At 34.1% G+C, this 24,881-nt stretch overlaps 1 protein-coding gene across 4 annotated transcripts in view; it reads right to left on the bottom strand.

Annotated features, from left to right (window-relative positions):
• Positions 1 to 24,881, bottom strand: part of CADM2 (cell adhesion molecule 2) — a 1,082,757-nt gene that overhangs the window by 8,463 nt on the left and 1,049,413 nt on the right. For 3 of the 4 annotated variants that reach the window (XM_074033664.1, XM_005548409.5, XM_074033663.1), the window contains one exon: positions 265 to 390. In XM_074033664.1, coding sequence (XP_073889765.1) covers positions 265 to 390 — 126 coding nt within the window. Of the gene's footprint in view, positions 1 to 264; positions 391 to 5,043; positions 10,655 to 24,881 lie in introns of those variants that run through there. The other variant, XM_045384514.3, reaches the window with a different exon arrangement.

Consider the following 24,881-nt stretch of genomic DNA (forward strand, 5'->3'; position numbering starts at 1 on the left):
TTTCTTCTCTTTTTTTCTATTTTTCTGAGCCAGTGGCTTACTCTATGACATCTAGCCGTTGGCTAAACACTATTTTGTTAAGCCAATTCAACTTTAAATTTAAGTAAAATAATGAAGAATTCACTGAAATAATTTAGCATTTATCTCTATCTCCCTATTGTACACACATGTACAGAAACATATATGCACTGATGTCATATTTTATAATGAAGTTAGTCTAGAATATTTTGCCAACGTTGAATACTCTGACTGAATATAACCTACCTTTATGCCTCGCCAGGTATCGACCAAGCAGAAAGATAGAACACAGCGTGACAAATACAACTACAGCCACTATTCCTCCTATGAGAGCATGGTCAGGGCCATTCTGGCCAGCCAAAGCATTAGGATCTGGAAAAGAGAGGAAAATATTGTTCCAGTTCATGTGTTATTTAGTCATAGAATACATAACTGCATTAGAATGAATGATTTTTGAAAATTAACACAATTTTTATTAAATAATACATTAATGTGTGTTACACCAATCATCCTGTGAACAAATATTATAATATACAAGGTATCTGGGGATATAATATTTGATACATCAATCACTATTGCCTTTGAGCTTACATTTTAAGGAAAAGATTGGATAAGCAAATATACATACATGATTTTGTATAGTTATAGGCCATTCCTTCCTCCTCACCTCCATCTGAAAATATGTGTGTGTATGCCTGTATATTTCTTTGGTGTGACTAACACAACTATATTGTTATTTAGTTAAAATAATGTCATGAGAAAGCCTAAGGCCAAAAATGATATTTGAGATTTATCATTATATAAATATTATTTAAAGCTATGGAAATTGACTAATTCACCCATGGGTGTCTAGATGGGGAAAAGAAGAGGTCTGAGAACTGACCACTGGGAACTTCCATATTTAAAATTCAGGAAGAGGAAGAACTTCCAGTTTTGCAGACTGAAAAGGAGAGAACAGTCAGATAGGAAGTGATATTGGAGAAAACACTGTAGTTGATCAAAGGGAGGAATGTATTTTGGCAGGAAAGCAGGGGTTGGGACTCTGTTAAATGCTGTTGATAGAAAGGGGAATATTAATACTCAGCATCAAGATTTAAATGCCGGTGGAACTTGTGATTCTACAGGAAGTGATTGGAAAGAGACAAATTAATAATATACTTTTATATTCTGCCTTCAATAGGATTTCCCAGGCAAGAGATCAGCCCAGAAAAGGATGGCCAGTTTTCAAGAAGAAATGAAAAGGCCAAAAGAATATCCAGACATTTGGGCACTCAAAAATTTGGAAAATTAGCTCTTCATAGAAATCACATAATAAGGGATAAAACTGAGTAAAGACCTGGGCAATAAAATCCACTAAGACTCAGCCCTGTGACAAAGATCAGATTGAGTGTACTTCCTGCTTTCCCAGGTTCATTGTTGCAGATAGCCTCCGGGTAGCTATTTATAATTTACAGATGGATTTAAGAGAGAGTGAAAGTAAGGAAATAAATTAGGCTTGGCAAGAATGCCTTCAAAAACTAGGGCTGGATTATAGGAACATTAATCTGACAAATAGATTGTGAGTCTTCTGTATTTTTAATGTAACTCTGTGTCAAAGGATCATATGTCTAGACAGAAAGAAAAAATAGTCTGACTGTTTGAAACTTCAAACAACCTCTAGACACCTGAACTTGCTAAATGCAAAAAGTGGACTATAAAAGCTGTGTATCCTAATGGAGGACATACTCCCCAACATCTACTTCAAATAGAGTCATGGACTATGACTAACTAGGTTGAACTCAACAGAAGGTAGAATTTGGGAAAGCAAAAAAGAATGAATAGAGGAGAATCCGGGTTCTTCAGGGAACAACAACCCTTTCCAAGACAGAGGGGCCTTGTCACGCCAGCCTGGCATGTTTTTATAATTGCTACAGATCCCTGATTACCCTGTGTATACCATTCTTCCTTTAATTCCTAATGGGAGTATATATTATCAAGGAGTGCTTCTCCTCTATCATGTGTACTGTGTATGGGATGGAGAGGAGCATTAATAACTTGTCTTCTTTTCAGCAGATATGATGAAGAGAATTGTGCATATCTGAAGATCTTGAGCTTTGAGTGGGACACCTTGGTTTGATGGAACTTTCGTTTGTTTCTTTAGATGGGATGTGGTAGTGGTGTGTGTAAAGGACACGAGGTGAAAAAATATTTGGTGATCAGAATGGTATATTGGGGCCGAGATTTCTAGCTGATAAACATTTTCTTTGCTTTCAGTTATTAGAACTAGGCGTTTTCCAGTCTCTCTTACAGTTGATTAAACAAAGTGATTTGTATTCTAGACAACTAAATGAAGGCTCAGCCAATAAAAAATCCTCACACACGTAAGCTCCTCCTGGGTGACCTCAGGAGATGAAAGTTGAAGATAAGAGAGTCAAAGAAGTCAGTAAAGCTATTTGTCACTAAATCTCTGGAAAAAAAAAAAAAAGCCCAATTAACAATACACACTATGTTTTGTTTTGTTTTATATTTTGCCCAGACTGGAGTTCAGTGAGTGGCATGATCTCAGCTCACTGCAACCTCCACCTCCCAGGTACAAGTGATTCTACTGCCTCAGCTTTCCAAGTAGCTGGGATTACAGGTGCCCACTACCATAGCTAATTAGCCTCAGCTAATTTTTGTATTTGTTTTTAGTAGAGACAGGGTTTCACCATGTTGGTCAGGCTAGTCTCGAACTCCTGACCTCAAGAAATCCACCCACCTTGGCCTCCCAAAGTGCTGGGATTACAGGTGTGAGCCACTGCATCCAGCCTAATGATACACCTTTGAAATGCTTATTGCGAGGGTATGGGAGGCAGGGAAGCTTTACTTCAAAAACATTAATCATTAAAATTAAAGTTATGACAGTTAATTTTAGCTCTCTAATATCTATTTCTTGTATTTCCCTACATTTCTATCATTGCCCATGAATCTCCAAAAATGAGGAAAAAATAAACCTGTCATATTTCTGAATTCACTATTCATATTACTTGCGATATACTTTGGAATCAGTTTAAAAATCCACCTCTTGCTCAAGTTTTCATATACGGTCATAAATCATATCCATTATATTTGCTGAGTACCTTTCAGAAATGGGTACTCTTTTAGAGAACTTAGAAATCATTTTTGTTCATGTATCTCTGCACCTGTCTTTTTTGCTGAAGGTGAATTCTAAAAAGTATTTCTGGATCAATGGTATAAATATTTTGTAAAGGCTTTTGATAAATATTGTCAATGTACATTGCCGAAAAATTGTGCAAATTCACCCCCCTCTCCCATCAACAGTACCTGAGGGATTCTTTTCTCCATATTGTATTACATCAAAATACAATTTTAAAAAATTTTGCCATTCTAATGTGGAAAAGTAACATCCAGATTTAAATGTTTTGGATTAATGAAATTACAGGTTAACATAATAATGTCTAAACATTTTCTGCTATTTTAATTCATTAATTTTGAAATGCCTGTCTATGCAATTTGTCCATTTTTCTATTTAAATTTTGTTTTAACAGCTCTCTTTACATAAAGATTCACATTTTTTAGCAAGTTCTCTATTTTTCATTTTTGGTATTTTCAGCTAGATTAGTCTTACAACTTTATGTAATCAAATCCATTAAATTATTATGTATGACACATGGCTTGAGGGTCATGGAATAAAATACTTTTGCAATAAGATTATATGCATATAAATCTATATGGTCATCTAACCCTTTTGTTATACTTTAATCCTTCTAAAATGTATTTTGGTCTATGACTTGAGGCTAAAGTGTTAAAATACAACTTTGTTTTTGTTTCTACAGCCAGCTGTCCTCCAAACAATTTCTTTCATCAATAATTTTATTTTTTAAAATAAATTGTCTATCAATTTTATATATAAAATATGTCTATATATTTTATAGGTTTCTAAAATAATTGTCTATATATTTTTATGTTTCTGCACATTCTAGTCTATATGAGTGATCTGTATGCCCAATCTTACACCAGTATTATGGTTTTAAAAATCAGTTGAAGGACTTCTAAAAGACACCCCCTATCAAGTTCAGAAAAATTTTGGAAGAATCAAAATATAACAGATTATTTATTGGGATTTATAAACTTATAAATATATTTTGTTTTATATAGTGTATTATCCAGAATCAGCATGATTCTTTAACGATTCATACGTTCAGTGTCTTTTAGTAAGTTGTGTAGTTTTCTGATATTGGATCATATGTTTGCATTAATGTTATTTTCTGTTCTTAAAATTTTCAATCATTGAAAATATTTAAATATCAAGATAAATTAGTAATTATATTAATAATTAATATCAATAATTAATTATCAATAATAAATTAATATCAATAAAGTTAATAAATTAATATTAATTATTAATGATAAATTAATAATAATTATTATAATATTAGTCATTATATATGATTATATTATAATAAAACAAATAATAATCATCATAATAATTGATAATATTGTTAAAATTAATAATATATTAATAAAATATTCAAAGCTATTATTATTATTATTATTATTGTTGTTATTAAGACAGCCTTGCTCTGTAGCCCAGGCTGGGGTGCAGTGGTGCGATCTCGGCTCACTGCAACCTCCACCTCCTGGGTTCAAGTGATTCTCCTTCCTCAGCCTCCCGAGCAGCTGGGACTACAGACATGCACCACCACACCCAGCTAACTTCTGTATTTTCAGTAGAGATGGGGTTTCACCATATTGGTCAGGCTGGTCTTGAACTCCTGACCTCGTGATCTGCCTGCCTCAGTCTCCAAAAGTGCTGGGATTACAGGCGTGAGTCACCGCGCCCGGCCGTTATTATTTTTTAATTAAATTGTACACCTTCTGTATTAGTCTGTTGTCATGCTACCAATAAAGCCGTACCCGCAGACTGGGTAATTTATAAGGAAAAAGAGGTTTAAGGTACTCAGAGTTCCTGTCTCGAACATAAATAAATAAATAAATAATCTTTACACATCCTTGAATTTTCTTTTCTCATTTTTAATCTTAGTATTGGGATGACTTGAACAAAGACTCCGATATTGTGGTATTTCCTGCTCATTCTTAATGCTGTAGATCAATTCAGGTACAGCTGTCTTTGCAACTGAAATATGAATTATATGACATCTGTACCTAGTGAGTGGAATGGAGGTAGTGTCTTAGGATACAGGTCACTATTAGGGAAAGGTTTCATTGATTTATTTAATATTGTTTGCCTATAATCTTCATTCTTACAGTAGAATCTCAGATTATGTATGTAGGCCATTTTCCCTTTCCTGGTTTTTTTTTTTTTTTTTTTTTTTTTGACATTAAAACGATTTGACCTGTGAAAATTTGTTGTAGATCAATTTAAATTTCTCATGTTCGTTATTGTATCAGTTTGTTTCAGATACATTCAGAGATAGATGAACATAACTTTTGAAGAAATTAATTTATAACATATATTTATTTGATCCTATTCATTCCTATAATCTGTGAAGGAAATACTTCAACTTTCACCTTTCGTTTCATTGACAAAGTAAATCAACATATTTTCATAGGATTTTAAGGTTTTAAAGATAATATGGATATCAAAAAAGTTACTTTATATGTCTACAAGTGTATTTTTTTAAAAGTAATATTTTTGACTATGCTTTTTTTTATCCCCATAACTGTTAGAACTAAGAGTCTCTCCTTAAGTTTTTATTCTTAGCAACTAAAACAAATGTTTGGGATTGAGGATAAATATCACCTGAATGATGCAGGAAGAATATATAATTTAAAAGCTAAATTTCAACAGGAATTTCTCATATTTCCTCTCACATCTACCTCCTATTTCACAGCAATAAAAAGACAAAGTAAAACCTTCTGAAATTTCTTAACAGAGAGTTGTGTCTGTGTTATTATTCAGATAAATTCATCATGTGTCATTAAAGATCATTTTTCATTCTCAAGCATTAGCCCATGATTTGTTGGCATTAGCCTGTTAACATTGGAGTAAATTTCAGGAGATCTGATAATACATTAGTAATCTCTTTTATCTGACAGTGCAAAAAACACAAAAGATATTGTAAACATAAAACTTTCTGAATTTAACAACTTTCATTTAGAGTTATTTGATGCTTAGTAAAGGACTCCAAAGAGAAAATTATGTCAAATTATAATACCTAAGGTCAGTAATTTTAAATCTTTACAAGAGTGAAAAATAACACTAATTTATAATTTCATTTAAAATCTTAATATGGAGAAATCCTAAATTATGTAATTCTATCTCTGAAATTATTGCTGGGTTTTTTAAATCAAGGGTCTAGTCTATCATGTTTTCTGTTCTTAAAATACAAAGTACAAACTCTAATATAAAGAATTTCTTTATAGACAAGAGTATGTAGAAAATATAAATGCAAATAGCTCTTCATTCTAGTGTTAGAATTTTTTTTTTTTTTTTTTTTTTTTTTGAGATGGAATCTTGCTCTGTCACCCAGGCCGAAGTGCAGTGGCATGATCTCAGCTCACTGCAACCTCCACCTCCTAGGTTCAAGCAATTCTCCTGCCTCAGCCTCCCGAGTAGCTGAGATTACAGGCTTGCGTCACCATGCCAGGCTACTTTTGGTATTTTTAGTGGAGACAGGGTTTCACCATATTGACCAGGCTGGTCTTGAACTCCTGACCTCAGGTGGTCCACCAGCCTCAGCCTCCCAAAGTGCTAGGTGTGAGCCACTGTGTCTGGCCATGTAAATTTTTTTTTTTATAAAAAGTACTTTATTAAGTTATTATATTTTATTTTCAGTTATAAATATAATGGCAGTAAATAACTAAAATTTAAATTATTTTATTCTAAATATTTTAAAATTAAGTTCCAAGGACATTTTTATACAAAGAAAGTGATTATTATTCAATTGTTATTATATATTAAAATAAATACATTTTCAAAGTCAAATTTTGATTAACAGAAAACTCAGTGGAAATGTTTCAAGTGGAAGACACTGCTTGCAAAATCTGGATTTACAAATTGTTTACACCAAATCTTTAACCATTTATTGCTATCTGTGTGACATAGGTCAAGTTTTATATTTAGCCTTCTCATCTTTAGAATGTGAATACTTATTTCCCTGCATTGTCAGTGACTAAATGTATCAGTACTCTTAAATGGCTTAGAAGAATGTCTGACACAAAGGAAGCACTATCCAACTGTTAGTTTTATGAGGGAAGGAAAAAGAGAGAGTTGGAAAGTATAAGCTGCCATGTAGAGAAATACAGGTTTCCTTTTTCAGCCTTTTAAAAGACTCATTCAGGACTTTTAATTTACTCCATGTGGTAACTGTGAACCCTTCTAAGTGTCTGTTTGAAAGATTAGGGAAAATATTAATACAGAAAGATTTGCATAACATGAGATTAGATGAAAAAGAATCTGGTGGCAGTCTGGTGGGTGAAGATTAAATAAGAGAATAATTTGTTGAGTATTTAATCTGTGTCAGGCTCTATGTAATACATTGCAATTTTATTCAATGTATGTAAAGTGTGTACTCAGAAAAATCAGTTATTATTAATAAAGGATTGATAAACCATGAAACAGCTTGCTTAAACTAGTTTTGAAAGAATCTTGGAAAAACTTTAAAATTAACTATGAAAGTCAGTTTTTAGTATGGCTAAGATGACTCCTATTTTGGGAACAAGAGCTGGTTGAGGTCATTTATAGCATTTGATTTTTCCAAATAGTCTGTATTCTTTTTTCTTCTATCATGATGGAGAGTCCAATGCCCATCCATGCTAAATAATCTCCTGTTATTTATGCTTCTTCATCCTGTAAGACATACTTCTTTCCCTCTGTGCATGCAAATTCCAAACGGTGATCAGTCTCTCTATGTCAATTCTCCTTGAATTATTTAATCCAGGAGTTTACCCCTCCAGATTAATTCACTTGCTTAAGTTTTATCTTCCCCCAAAGATGTAAGTTTTCTTGAAGACAAACGTTGTGTCTTACACTTGTAATATAGCTGCAACAGCACTTTTACACAGTTCTAAGAGCTAAGCAAATTGAGTGAATGAATACTATTAAATTCTTATGCTAAATTGCAAACAGATTTTTTTTTATATGCCAATTTGCTGTGCTGAGCAATGGATCACTGCCCCTTCATAATACCAAATTATAATAAAACTGGTACTATCTAAATATTTTAGAAATGAGTGTTAAGTATAAATGACTCATCCAGGTATGTACTTAATTACTACTTTTTATAATTTGATTCTAACATCAAATTAGAATTTTTTTCAACATACTTAAGGGCCCACTTTCCCCTATTTTAAAAGAATAACTATTCAGAAAGAGGGGCGCTATGGTACAACATTAGAAACAGTTATACATAATTTGTGGGAAAAAATAAACTGTTCTTTGACAGTATATGGCATTAGCAAAGTCCTTGGAGAGAAATGCATCACTGCACTCACTCAAGGGCCATCTATTATCTCCTAATTTTATGTACAATTACTGTTTCTGACAAAAGCACTTAAGAATACTATCTAAGAGATAGAAAACACGAAAATGCACAGTTCTTCGCATCTGTGCAGTGATTTACACATGGTTTTAACTATACATAGTATGTGTAGAAACTTTATGAGTTTTAAATTAAGGCTACATCATACAACAGAATTTCAATGGTGGGTTAAAGCAAATCCAAGCAAACACAAAACTTAATCTTTCCTCTCAAAATGTATTTAGTTTAACATAATTTTATTTTCCCATGATGCTAATAGAAAACAAATGGCCCCGCATGTTTGTATCTGTGAGAGTACATAAGTTTCCTATCCACAGCGTTTTGGGCCATACTAATTATAAAATCACCATTTTCTTTGTTTTAGTTTGATTTGTTTTTAGTGTTCCAAGGCTGTTTAGCTTAGAGATACAATCAATTTACAAAATGCTTCAGTGAGTGCAGTGTGATTGCCAGGAGTGCAGACGGAAGGTGTGGCCACTCTGCGCACTAATTTCATGCATTGGACTGCAGCTTCCCTCCTTGGAAGATTGTCCCCTTTAGTGATCAGATCTGCTCATCCTTTCTTCATTCTTTACAGACATCCTAATTATTTCACAATCAATTTTATTAATTTATATTTATACATAATCAATAATGTGCTGGGCACAAATAAAATATGTCCTTGAAAAAGATACCCTGTTCTTGAGAACAAAGATTAAATGGAAAATGTATCCGGAAATGGTATTTCTATTTTGGGAAAAAGTAGGTTCTAGCATAGTTCTCTTCCTTGCGGTGATCTTTTTTGCTGGGGAATGCCGGCTAGTATTTCCTCGACTATTTCAAGTGAAGAGATTTTGTAGCTCTGAAGAATCTGAACAACTCCAGAAAGGACCCTCAACCAGCAGAGCAGTGCGGCTGTTAGAACTAAGGGCCCTTCACAAAATGCTTCACCTCCTTTCTCACTGGCATTCATAAAGCGAGAGAACTTTCCATGAGGAGATTACCTGTGTGACAACAGGGGGAAAGTGAAAGGAAATAATGTTTTTTAAGGCTATCTAGGTGATGAAAGGGAAAATAAAATACGTTTTTGGATTGCCCTGGATTACCATGGGGCCATTTGCTGCTGGGAAAAGTCAGCTAAGATATCCACTGGGCACATAACGCAGAGTCTAATTTGCCTTCATAAAATAGTAGCCTCTTTTTAAGCTCAGAGATCTCGAATAGTATTTCACTCTGGTTTCCACGTGACCAGTGTAGAGCTTCAGTTTCTCCGTCTATAAATGAGAAAATGTACCTGCTCTGCTTTTCTCAAAACAGTCATTGTTTAAAAAACAGTTTATAACGAATCTGCTATGGTCTGAATGTTTATGTCCCTCCAAAATTCATATGTTGAAATCTTAATCACCAGTGTGATGATATTAGGAGGTGGAGACTTTGGAAGGTGACTAGGTCATGGGAGTTCTTCCCTCATTAATGGAATTAGTGCCCTAAAATGAAAAAAATTAGCCAGGCCTGGTGGCATGTTCCTGTAATCTCAGCTACTCAGGAGGATGAGGCAGGACAATCTCTGGAACTCAGGAGGCAGAGGTTGCAGTGAGCTGAGATCGCACCACTGCACTCCAGCCTGGGCGACACAGCAAGAATCCACCAAAAAAAAAAAAAAAAGAGGGGGTTGCCCAGAGAGTTGCACTGCTTTGCCCTTTCACCATGGGAGTACACAGAGAATACACTATCTATGAACCAAAAAGCAGGCCCTCATCAGACATTGAATCTGCCTGCACCTTGATCTCGGATTTCCCAGCATCCAGAACTGTGAGAAATAAATTTCTGTTGTTTATAACCTACCCAATTAGTGGTATTTTGTTATAGCAGACCAAATGGACTAAGACAGAACATATGCATATGTCATATCTAAAAGGTGTTCAATGAATATGCAAATAAAACAATGAGTTTCATAATGTTAGACGTCGTACAACAAGCCTGCATTTTGTAGTTTGGGGTTGCTTTTATCAGAAAAAATATATATACTAAAATTCATTTCACAGTGACTTTTATTTTATGTGAGCTATATAAATTGCTGTTTTTTATTCTGTTGCTTCATGTCTTTCTCTCTTGGAGCTGTTCTGCCTTCAATGTCAACAATACCAAACTCTTCACACATCACTGTTCTCTGCCTACACACATAAAATAAATAAATAAGAACAACCATTAGGAAGAAAAATAAATGACTTCAATATGACATTGCCATATATCTATTTTGGCAATGTATTCTATGAAAATCTAAAAAGATAAATTAAGGTATGTTTAAGCAGAATGGAAGTTAAATATATTGTATGCAATTATTTTTGCCTAAGAGTAAGACATAGGTTTAAACACATTTCTTCTTAAGCTGAACTAAAAAAAAAAAAAGGACACATGACTTGATTATAATTAAATTAAGCATGCTTTTCAGAGGAAACAACAAAAATAGTGTAGATTAATTTTTTTAAATACTTAGTATAATAAAGAGTAAATATTTGTCAATAAGATCGTTTATAGACTCCTCGTTATTCTAAAATTTCAGGCTGTATTAATTGATTGTGATATTTATCCATGTGCAGAAATATATCTGATGGAAAAATAAACACTTAAATGGAAAAGAAACATCACTTGTTAGAAACATATTAATTTTTTATGAGCTAATACACTAGACACACAATACCATTGCTACTAAAATATATTTTTAAACAAGTCAGTTCTAAAATGTATATGATAACACTAGTCACTAGAGTCAAATAAGTATATTATGTATTTTTTGAATTGATTATTCTGGTGATAATTATCAATTATATTAACTATGTTTATGAGTTTTAAAAACCACTATAAATGATAATTGAACCAGTTCCTCAGTTACAATAATGAATATATGTCTTTTCTATATATCATTAAAAAGAGATCATTACATACCAGTGAAGGCTTGTGCTTGCTTTAAATATTAAAATATTAAGCTTAAATAGATGTTTTCCGATTACTTTTTCATCTACTAAGTTATGTTCAAATAGAAAGTAACTCAATCACTCCCATCTTATCATTACTGGTCCTTTAGACACCAGCTATGTGACCAATATGTTACTTTCTTAACTTCCCTCTACTTTAGTTTTCACATCTATTAAACAGGATCATACATTCTAGTGCACATCTGATCAGATAATATATACAAAAGTTTTAGTACTTGTCCCCAAAAATATAATAACAATAGTTAATATTTATTACAATCATTCTTATTACTTTATTAAATTTATTAAATAAGTACAAACTCATTTGAACCACAAATCGATCTTGCAACATAGTTACTATTTTCTTACCAAATTTAAATTTTTAGTAAATATTTATTGTTATGTTGTTGTCCAGGCTCCTAACTGCAAAACTGAACCTGACCCAAGCTGAATTAGACCAGCATAAGAGAGTTTTCATAAGAGAAAGTTAGTATCAAGAAGATAGACCATGATTACTGTGTGTTAAAAAGCAATTGTTTGGCTTATGGATGCCTGAGCACATATTTTTGTGAACAACTTTCCCAAATTGTAGAGAGGATTCCTTTCCTGAGATTCTTTGTTCTCTGTGCTGTGTTCTCTTTTGAAACTATTCCACAAGGACATTGGAAGAAAACAGTCAAAGACCAAGCATCACTGGGTTTCTTCGGCATCTCCCAATCCAGAACCTATTTTCCAAAATGACCAAAAGTATACATGGTGGATAAGTTCTTGGCAAGTGTACACGCAAAAAAAAAAATGCATTTAGACCCAAAAGATAATGTAGAAACTATGTTTAGAGTTCAAATGTTTGACTTCAAGGAAAATCCAGTCTCTTAATGTAATTGATAGGATATAATTAAAAATGTACTAAGATATTTCAAATATTATATTACAGAAACCAACTTAGAATGTCACTTAATTTTGGATCTGTTAAATACATTAATTTACTCTGCTATAGGAAGAATTTTGGAAGAAGGTTTTATCAAATTTATTGATTTCTTATAACATGAATTCAGAAGAAAATACTGGTATAAAACTTCAGTGTAGTTAACCCTTGGAGATTTGGCTATTTATATAAGCTATTTATTTAATATCTATCAAGAGCTGCTATGACCTTATCATCAAGAATGTAGTGATCAGATAGTTATGGATCTAGACACTGATATGACAGAAATAGTTACGTGCATGTTTGTGAGTATAAAATACACTTTATTGTTCCAAAAAGAAAGAAAGTTTGTAAGAAACATACTATGCTTAAATTACAACAATGCTTTCTATTTAAGTGTACAGAAAATTTGCATACTCTATGAATTAATAGATTTTGATTTTTTAAATGTGAGAAATAAGTATGCAAAATGCAGCTAACTAAGCCTATAACAAATTCTTCAGAGGAAACTTACTTAAATATTAATGAGTGGCAAATATGCTTATAAAATAATTCTGCCCTTACAAGTTAATATGAAGTATAATTATATGTAAAAATTTGTACTACATCATTGTTAAAAAGCACTGGGCCTAAATTCTTGTTATGCATAAAATATAATTATTCATTTTAACAATTATTGCACAGAACCTTATAGGCCAAGCATACAAATGAAAAGACTTAACTGAAAGCTCAAAGATGCATTCACTACAGTTATTTCAACTGTGCTGAAGAATAATTTAAATGGCAACCTTAAAATATCTGTATTTTATATTCCACACTATATGTCATAGTAATACAAGTAAAATTTTAAAACTTTTCAAAGCAGTACCTAATACCTAAAGAATGTCCCAGAATTTTAATGATAGAACCCTATAGCTTTCCTCTACTTAAGCAATACAAATACAATTTACAGGTACAGACTGGGTCTTTCATAGATATCATTAAATACATAACCTAAAATAAATCATATTTTAATTACAGTTGAAAACTTCATGTAGTTATAAACATTCTTCCAAATTAGTGTAATTGTTTGTTTATGTTTCTGTAACAAATTGTGCTTATTTCATTCTCTTCTTTTTTCCTCCTGCCTTCACATAAATCCCTTTTTTCCTTTTTTCTAGAATTTGTCGTTCACCAAGAGTTCAAACTGTCTGACAAAGTAACACAAGAAAATAACAAATAACAAAGTTGTTTCTTTAAAGTCACTGATATGATTTAGATCTGTTTCCCCACCAAATATCATGTCAAATTGTAGTTCTCAGTGTTGGAGGTAGGGCATGATAGGAGGTGACGGGATTGTGGGAGCAGTTTCTCATGAATGGTTTAGCACTATCCCCTTGGTGCTGTTTTAATGATAGTGAGTGAGTGAGTTCTCCTGAGATCTGATTGTTTCAGTGTGTAGCACCTCCCTCGACTCTCTCTTCCTCCTGCTCCTGCCATGTGAAGTTCTGGCTCTCCCCTTCAGCTTCCACCATAATTGTAAGTTACCTGGGCTTTCTCCCCTGCAGAAGCCCAGCAGATGCCAGCATCGTGATTCCTGTACAGTCTGTGGAACTGTGAGACAATTTTCTTTATAAATTACCCAGTCTCAGGTATTTGTAGCAATGCTAGCCTGTGGGTGCACAGAGTGCAAGATTTGAAGCTTGGGAGCTTTCACCTAGATTCTAGAGGATGTATGGAAAAGCCTGGATGTCCAGGCGGACGCCTGCTTCAGGGGCCGACTCATAATGAAGAACCTCTACTAGGGCAGTGCAAAGCGGGAAATGACAGAGTCCCCACTGGGGCACTGCCTAGTGGAGCTCAGGGAATAGAGTCGTTGTCCTGCAGACCCCAGAATGATAGATCCACTGTCAGTTTGTACGGGGTGCCTGGAAAAGCTTCAGGCACTCAACGCCAGCCCATAAGAGCAGCCACAGGGACTGAACTTTCCAAAGTCACTGGAATGGAGCTGCTCAAGGCCTTAGCAGCCCACCCCTCAAACCATGTCTGCCCTGAGTGTGAGGCATGGAGTCAAAGGAGATTATTTTGAAGCTTTAAGACTTAATGACTGCCCTGCTTGGTTTCCAGATTGCCTGGGGCCTGTAGTCCCTTTCTGTTGGCTGATTTCTCCCTTTTGGAATGGGAGTATTTACCCAACACCTGCACCCCTATTGTATCTTGGGAGTAACAGACTTGTGTTTGATTTTATAGGCTCATAGGCGGAAGAGACTTGCCTGGTCCCAGATGAGACTTTGAACTTTGGAGTTAGTGGTGGAATAAGTTATAAGTTTGGGGGACTTCTGGAAAAGCATGATTGTGTTTTGCAATGTGAGAGGGACATGAGATTTGAAGGGTCAGGCACAGAATTATGTGCTTTGGATCTGTGTCCCCACCACATTTCATGTTGGATTGTAACCCCCAGAATTAAAGATGGGGCATGATGGGAGATGATTAGATCATGGGAGCAGTTTCTCACGAATGATTTAGCACCATCCCTTTGGTGCTGTTCTTGTGATAGTGAGTGAGTTCTCATGAGATCTGGTGTTTAAAAGTGTGTAGCACCTACCCTCACCTTCCTCCTTCCCCCTTTGCCTTCTGCTACGATTGTAAGTTTTCTGATGCCTGCCCCCCACCCCAGAAGCTGAGCGGATGCCAGCATCACATTTCTTGTACAGTCCACAGAACTGTGAGCGAACTAAGCCTCTTTTCATTATAAATTACCCAGTCTTAGGTATTTCTGTATAGCAAAGTGAGAATGGACTAATCCAGTCACATTGTAAGGCAACGGCTCAGTTAGAATCAGAAGCGTTAATATCTGGTTCTCTGTTTTGTTCACTGAATCATGACTGTTTTTAACTTTGCATATGGAAGAAATTTTAATTACTATATTACGTGAAAGGTTTTTGTTGTTATAAATACAAAATAGGAAAAAATAAGGGTACAACAATTCTTTACTAAAGAAGAATTTCATAATTTACCATTTTTTTTTTTTTGGAAAAGACTTGCCATAAAGATGAGACATTGATTATGAATCCTAGTTTTAAATGTCTTTTATAGTTAGAGGCCTTGTTTTATTTTCTGTAAAATGTTGCCCTTGTTGACCACCTATCTTATACAATTTCTTGTGAAAATGAGATGCGCTCTTACGTAGAACATTCTTAATAGGGCATCCAGCAGAGTAGATGTTCAATATGTACTTTCCTTGTTTGTACAATGTAAACTCATTTGAGATAACAGTGCTATGTCAATGGAAACAGAGAAGTAACCAAGCTTAAGAACATTGTTAATGGAAATATGGGAGATAACCACAGGATAGCTGTAGTATATATCATATTGGCTTAGTGTAATAAATAAATTATTGATAGGATTATTTTATGCTTTTTAATCAGCATTTAAATTTTAAAAGGATTTAATTTAATAGCCTTTTAATTTAATTTAGCAAAATAAAATTATGTGCAAGTTTATTAGGACAACAGTAATAGCCATTAATATCATTTTGATCAAGCAATAAAATTGTTGAAGTCATTTCAGAGTATGTATATGATTCAACTGAATATTTCTCACTAGTTATACATCCTATGTTAATAGCAATCTATTATTATTCTTTGGTAATAAACTTAATTCATATTTTTCTCTTATAAAACATCAACAATATATCAGAAAATGCTATATTTTCTGTGAGCACTTTCAAGAGGCTGTATACACACACACACACACACCCCCATATATACACGTACAAATCTTTAAACAAATACATACATATTCCTTTTTCTAACTTTGAAAATAAAATAACATAATCATAATGCACATTTTTGAATGTTAGAAAAACTTTAACATTTAGTCGATGTCTTCCATTACAGCCGTCCTCCAGAGATAAATAAGCTCTATCTACCTTAATAGTTGTATGACTTTAATGTTTTTTATACATATTAATACTGGTCATCGTTGATACATGCATTAGCATTATGTAAAAACATCATAGTTGAAGAGTTAGAATACAGTTTTGCTAACTCGCATTTTCCTAAATGTAACATTTTGAAAAGTGATCTTTGTGATATCTTCCTTTTCCTATCACTAATCCAAAGAAACTCCATGTATATTAACTTCTGCTAAGCTTAATTGTAGAATTTGTCTAAGATCCCAGGTTTGGGACTAGAAATGTGAGAGTGTTTCACCTCAATGTGCCTTTGTTGGTGTTTTGGTTAATTTTACTTTGTGAGATATTGGCCATAAAATTTATATTCTACTTTACTCACATATAACTCACAGGAGGGAGCCATTCTGGAGTAGCATGAATGAAAAATAGTATAAACAATATTTTGGACAGAGCGAGAGCCTCTTATTCCTCTTACACAGGTTAACTAAGCTTTTACTTTACCTCACTTTCTTGAGATAAAAAGTGACTTGTAGCTCTACTCTAATCTAGGTAGTGATAGATGTAAATTCTACCCAGAGGGTCATGACTACATCAGTTTGCAACTGACAAACTCATTTCCTGACTTCTCCGGAGACATTAATAAGGCCTTGAATCAAAGGTCCAGTGTAATTACCATGTGTATTTCAGATTAAATAAATATGATAAAAGCTTCCATCTGCCTCTTGATCAAACATGTGGGGAGATGTTGATTTCCAGTGGCATATTGCAATATGTCTATTGTAACTGTCCCCGATGCCTTCCTGTAAATTACTTCCATTTGGGATTACTTGACTTAAACAGGCAGAAATATTACTCACTTCTTAAGTGCTGCCCAGTGGGAGTTTGTGAGAAGTAGTCTAATCTTATACTTGTTAAGAAAGACATTAAGAAATAATAGAGCTATGTTTATTTTACTAAACGACAATCGTGCTCAAACTATTTGAAGAAGCGAACTTAATTTCATAGCAGCCTAGAACTTGCTCTTGATGATCGAAGATTACATCTAAAGGGATTGCAAATTACAATACTAGATAAATGTTTGCTTGTATTTTAGAATACTCAAATTTCAATAAATGAATGGATTCTGGACATTTAATTCAGCAAATATCAACAGCATTCCAAGAACATTGAGAACTAAACAAATTTTTTGTCAAAAATTTAACAGATGTCATGTCAGTTACTGTATGTATGTATGTGCATTCAGTAAGAATGCACAGCCCAGTTCTATTGTTCATGCTGATAACGTCCCCAGGGATAGTTTAGGACTCAGGATTTCTCATCTTGGTCCTACTGACATTTCTTGAGCTTAGTGATTTTTTACTGTGTGGTGCTGCCCTGTTCCTTATAGGATGTTTAACAACATCCTTGGCCTCTACCCACTAGACACCAGTACTCCAGCCCTCAAGTGATTACAATAAATATTGTCCCCAGACATTGTCAGATGTCTCTTGGGGGCCAAATCTCTGACTATCCAGAAGCAATCATCTAGGCAAATATGCTTAAAAGGGGCAGAGTCTATGGAGAATGAGAAGAATAATATGGTAGATTATCAACTTTTAAGATCCAAATCACTTAATGTGTGTAAAATGACATATATAGATACTACATGTTTTTAAAATGAACGATTACAATTAAACTACTACTAAAATTTAGAAAAAAATGTTTACAAAAGGCACATGTAAACAAAATATTCAAACTGGAAGCATGAAAGAAGCTAAATGAAAAAATAAAAACATCATTTAGTTTAACTAGGTATATAAAATACAGCATGTTATGGTGTCAAACTGGCTTCTTACTAATTTTAATTTAGTAGTCCTTAAATTTTTATTGAACTGCTCTGAATTTTTATTGAACAGCTCAATTTTTCTTTGCATCAAACTGGACTTTGGGTAAGAAAATGAGACTAGAAAGAACGTCATAATGATTAAAAATGAGACAAGACTAAGATTTTCTGTTAGAATCTGACATTGTCACTTTCAAGTTGTGACACAGGACAAAAAAGAGCCTGCTGTCCCTGAGACTTCTTAAATGTAAAATGAGGATGAGAATAGCATTTATCATACAGGGTTACTGTGAGGATTTAATAGACTGGCCTATATAAAGGGCTTAACACAGTGACCAGAACATTGGAAGAACTGTGTTTGTATTAGTGTTGTTATTGTTTTAATTATTATTATTATTGTTATTAGGGAGAAAATGCAAAATAAATGTCTTGAGCTAGACAACAAATAACTTGGAGAAAAGAATTTCACTTAGACATAACAAAAAAGAAAGTCTAAGAAAATATTTATTTTCTCATAGATGGGTGGAAACAGCTAAAAACAAGTTCTGCTGAAACAATGGGAGAAGGGCAGTTTAAATGAACATCCGCTCATGTGGTTCAATTTCACAGCACATGGTAACATATCTCAGGGCAGTCGAGAATTAGATCCTGAGTGCATTTATCAACTCTTTTCAATAACTGAGTCCCTGGGAAGTGGAACAGAACCAATGTAATGGCTACCTTTACCAAAGAGGAATAAAAGGGATGATCCTAGAGATTATAGGCCCATCTAATTACCTTCAAGTTCCAGGAAGACTGATAGAACAAATCAGCCAATCAATTTAAATCACCAAGAAAAGCACAGAAGCTCATTAGCTATTTTGCCCCCTCCCAATAATGACAGTTCCTATGGTAATAGGTACATTTGCTATACCCATATATTTGCTTACATTACCTTAATGCAATGATAGAAAGAATCCAACAGGGGTTAAAAGAGTGCAGACATATAAAGAGGAGAGCAAAGAACAATTTTCACATTGCTGTTCTACCTTCCAGATTCTCCTTCTAAATGTTTATTCTAAGACTGATTTTCAAACAGCTGTCACTAGAGGCAGAAAGGCATGATGGAATCTTGTATAGCTGCAGATTGAATCTCACCTATGCAACCTACTAACGGTATATTCCTAGGAAAATCATTTAACAAATCTGGATTTATGTTCCCTTACATGTAAAAGAAAAATAGTGACATCTATTTCATGAGCTTTGAAAAAGAAAAATGCAGAGGTATTTGGCAATTAAATATGTTAATTGAATTAACTTATATAAAGGGGTCACCCATCTTGGTCTACTTTCTTACTCTAGATCAGGAAAAATAAATGGAATGGAATGTAGAATTATAAGTAATTTGTTACTGAGAAGATGGTTTGGAGAACCAGACTGCTGTCCCTGGGCATGCTTGTGAGGGGAAGTAGGTGCAAGAACCGTAATTGAAGTCAGGCTATGGTAAAGTAGGACACGTTTCAAAGGAGGTAGCAAACATGAGGATTGATTGGAGTTTAGAGGGCAAGATCTGAAAAAGCCAGGTTAAGATATCCTCTGACTCAGATGACTAAGGGTCACTGACTCAGCAAGAGCTTCAGAGACAAGCAGAAAAATATATATGTCCTTGGGCATGGATTCTCTCCAATAACTTCAAGAGGCAAACAAAGCTCTTTATTTTCTGAGTTTCAGGCTCACTTGATTGTCTTCATTCTCTAAAAATCTCTGGTAGCTAACTTGGTGGATTTAACACACATTAAGAAGTTGAGAAAACAATGTAGGTTGTTGTTTTTTGTTGTTGTTTTCTAAAACTAATTTTTTTTTTTTTTTTTTTTTTTTGTATCAACAAGAGGGAAAGAAAGCTGGAGACCATCATTCTCAGCAAACTAACACAGGAACAGAAAATCAAACACCGCATGTTCTCACTCATAAGTGGGAGTTGAACAATGAGAACACATGGACACAGGAGGGGAACATCACACACCAGGGACTATCGGAGGGTGAGGGGCAAGGGGAGGGAGAGCATTAGGACAAACACCTAATGCATGCAGGGCTTAAAACCTAGATGATGGGTTGATGAGTGCAGTAAACCATCATGGCACATGTGTACCTATGTAACAAATCTGCATGTTCTGCCCATGTATTTCAGAACTCAGAGTAAAATACAAATTAAAATTTAAAAATCCACAACCTAACAGAACTCTTAGTCCTAAGTTATTATTTTCTAATAGTTTTTGGTAGTATATGTCTGGTACATGGTATATTTTACTTCAGTTTTTGCCTAAACGTATATCAGTAAAGAATGCAATTTCTTAAATATTAAAAATAAATAAGTAAAATAAATGTTTAAGAACTTTACAATAATTGCTTGTTCATTTAAAAACTAGCCTTTCATGTGTGCTCATATGTTATAGATGTCTTTTCACAGAATATAATGAAAATACAGCTCTTTTAATGCCTTATTCAATATGTTTTTGGTAACTTACTTTTTCCCAAGAAAATGTGTCCATAATTCTACTTCCATTCTCCTTTCATTATCGTTTAGTGCTTGCCCCCCACCCCCTTAAAGTCACTGCTGTCATCTCTGAAGTGTTAAAGGGCACATGTGGATGAACCGTTATTCTTTCTTCCCATTACATATATGTAACAACCAATGTGTAACGGAGGCTATAATAAATATTGCCAACATTTCTTCTTATGCTTATTTTGTGTTAAGTGTTGGCATTAAAGTAACACATTTGTGCTTAACAAAAGTAGCAAGTATGGGGGCAAGGAGGTGATTTCAGTGAAACTAACACTTGGTAGAAAAAAATAGAAACCATTAAGTATTTATTTAATTATACCACAAATGCATAAGCAATACATTAGCAAGATAGCAACTGTATACTCAACTTAAAATCAGTGTATTGAATGTATAACAAATATAAAATACATAAGTTAGACAGGTGTTGATGAAAAATTAAAAGCTAAAAGCAAAGAGACAAGTTAACAGCATTAATAGAAATAGAATATGTAATGGACAATAAAAGCACCAGAACTAAGATTTTGGCAGAGAATAAAATAAGAAGACTGAGGCTAAAAAGAACTAAATATTGAAGACAGTGATCAAATAAAAAGTGTTAAGCTTTAAAAGAAAAAAAAAAAAGGATGCTAAAAATAACAAACAGGCACATATCACCATCACCATCTGTTCTATTTCCAGGGAACCAGTTCACATATATCACATAAAGTGACTTCTTCAATTTGCATAGCAGCCTTTGAAGGTGGATACTTTTTAATTCTCATTTTACAGTTGAGGAGACAGAGGCACTAGGAGACTGAGTAACTTGCCTATGGTCACAAAACTAGTAAGGGAATTTATAAATTGGATCTAGTTGATGGAGGAAGAATTTGACATCAACTTTAGCCATGCCAAATTTGGAGTCCTGGAGGTCATTCACGTAGACATGTGGTAATTGAGTCCAACATCTTGGAGAGCGAGCTAGTCTAGAAAAAAAATGATTTTCCATTTTCATGATATTTGGAATGAAGGGAGAGACTCTAGAGAGAAAAGCAGAAGAGATTTAGCAGGGGGAGTAGGAAGGTCAACTTTAGTAAGAAACCCAGGAAGATGCCTAGGACACAACTTAGAAGAATGGAACAAAATACAAGTTCTTGCAAAAGTTATTAAATTATACTGAATGGTTAAAGGCATTAACTGCAAAAGGACCAGTAGATTCTGCAGAGAACCTAGGATGAGAAGTAAGGATGCAAAGTTTGTTACAAGGACGTTAAACTGATGTGTGACAAACAAGTTCTTCAGTGGGCATAGACTTAATATATTAAGGTTTTTAAGGTCATGACACAGATTAGATCTGTTATGAATCAATGTTTGTGTTCCTCTAAATTCACATATTGAATCCCTAACCTCCAAAGCGATGGTATTGGAAGGTGAGATTGCTGAGAGGTAGTTAGGTTGCGATGAGATCATGAAGGTGGAGCACCATTGATGGAATTTATGCTTTTATAAACAGACATGAGAGTTTTCTCTCTCTGCCATGTGAGAATAGGGTCAAAAGAAAATGGCCTTCTGCAAGCCAGAAGATGGCCCTCAGCAAGAATTGAATCTGCCAGCACCTTGATCTTAAACTTTTCAGCCTCTGAAACTGTGAGAAATAAATGTCTGTTGTTTAAGTCACAGGTATATGATATTGTATTAAAGCAACTTGAGCTGCTAACACAGAATGGCAAGTTAGGAAGATTGCTGGGTTGAGTTAGACATTTGGGAATGGGAGAAATCAGAAGATAATTTGGGACTAACAGCAAAGAAGCTAGTCATTCGGAAGAGCTGGAAATCATGAGCTACAAAGGGGATTATTAAAAGGTCGGAATTTGAGAGAAACCTTAATGGGATGCCACCAGAAGCAGAGAGCCTGAGCCTAATGTTAGAAAAAATATTTTTCAAGCACTGTGCAAAGTATACTACATATGCGTTCTTATTTAAAATATTTGTGTGAGGTCGTTTTTTAAACCTTTATTTGGGAGGTGAAAAATGTGATCTCAGAACTAATAAATGAAGGTGAGAACACAAACAAATATACAAGGAATTACCATGAGATGATGAACAGAAGCAGTAGAACAAACATCTAAGTCAGACGACAAAGATCAAGAAATATTCCTTGGATTTTAAGCTAAATTTTGAAAAGGAGAAATAGCATACTGGAAGTAGAAAATGGAGAATGAAAGCGATTAATATCTGAGAGAGTTGCGTGTGAAAAGTCTCAGGTTCAAGAGAAATTATGACCTATGGGGAGTTCAGGGAGCTCAGAATACAACACAAAATGTGGTTCTGGTATGACAGAAAATGGACAGAGACCATGTTGCAAATGATTTTGTATGCCATGCTAAAGATTTTATTGTCTGGATTTTACTCCATGACAATACAAATAATTACAATTGCAATCTAAAGACTATTCTGTCTATAACACAAAGACTACATGTAGAAGGAAATAAACTTGGAGGCAGGGAGGCCATTTTGGAGGTTTCTGAAGTCATCTAGGTGAGAGATAAAGAAAGCATGCAATAAAACAACAGAAGTAGGGGTGGAGAGAAGGTAAAAGATTGGTCAAATATTAAAGAACAAAGATGGAGAAAGTTAGTATCTGATTAATAACGATAGAGTGAAACGTGTTACTATTCATTCAGAAACAATACAGGACATGGAATCAGCTTGGGGCAGAATAAATGAGTTTGATTTAGGACATATTGAGTGTGAACATCTCTTTATATAGAATAGTGTAGATTTCCATTGGGCAACTGAAAACACAAAGCTGCAGCTGAATGCTAGAGAATTAAAAGTTTACCTCGCTTTCTTGAAGATAGAGGGTTAAAAGTAATCAGTACACGGATGCTGTCTTAATCCATTCAGTTTGTTACAACAAAATGCCATATATTTGGTGGCTTATAAATAGCATTCATTTATTTTTCACGGTTCTGTGAGCTTCAAAGTCCAAGGTCAAGGTGCTGACAGAGTTAGTGTGTGGTGAACACTCACTTCCTAATTCACAGATGGACTTTTTTCCCTCTATTCTCATATCGTGGAAGGTAAGAACTTATGTGTAACCCTTTATGCGAGCACTAATTCCATTATGAGGACACCACCTTCTCGACCAAATCACTTCCCAAAGGCTTCACCTTCTAATACCATCACAGGAAATGAGGTTTCCACACATAAATCTTTATGGGAACACAAAATATCATATTCTCAGTCCATATCAGAACCTCCCTGAAATGACTAAATTAGATGAAACTCACGAGGATGTAGTCAAATGAGAAGAAGAACTTGGCAGAAATGGGCCCATCTTGGAATCAGAAGGGGTTGGGGCAGATAGTAAGTAAGTAGTAAGCCTGGTGATTTTAATTATTTTTAATCTCTGTAAACGGAAATAATACAATTCCAGAAAGTGAAATCATGTTTCGAAGGTTGAGATTCCCTAGTATTGCACCTAGAATAGTGCTATATACAGAGCGGGTGCTGGAGCTGTCGTGGGTTCAAAGGAAATGTAGACTGGTAAATTTTGTGTTTATTTCAAGGCTGATTTAAGTATAAATTTTTTTTAAAACACTTGAAAAATTAAAGGATTTGTTATATATAAAAATATATATACTTAGCATCAGTACACAAATGTATACAATTATATATAATTAATATATGTACTATATACAGTATATAAATATATATAATTAATGTGTCTATATATCCACTTCTTTATGGACTTCTGATCCACTTCAAGTATCTATATATATTTATAGATACTTGAAATGAAGTATATATATTTATATATATTTGATATGAAGTGGATCAGAAGCCCATAAGGAAGACTAAAAGAGAGGCCAGAAAAATTGGAAGGAGAAAACTAAAACAGTGTTCTTTCACAGAACACGAGTGTAGAACAATTCAAGACTATTTAAGGGTGTTACTGAATTAAAACAATACTCCCCACACCTATGTATGCATACCCATCTAATGTGCAGAGGACGCTGGGGGAAAAAATGTCTTCCTGGATCATCAACTGATCAATTCAACAATTGAGAGGAAATAATGGTTTCTTACATATAAAATTTCAATCAAAATCAAGTATTCAAAGAAGTTTTTCTCTTACAACAGCATTTTTTAACCTACATCTGAACAGGAACAGTAATGCGATGCATGTGTACATATTTACATTATTAGAAAAGTTTGTCAAGTATTGTAAGATAAAGACCATGAAATTTAGAACCACAGATG

This window comes from Macaca fascicularis, chromosome 2, assembly GCF_037993035.2.
Source record: "Macaca fascicularis isolate 582-1 chromosome 2, T2T-MFA8v1.1".
Classification (NCBI taxonomy): Eukaryota; Metazoa; Chordata; class Mammalia; order Primates; family Cercopithecidae; genus Macaca; species Macaca fascicularis.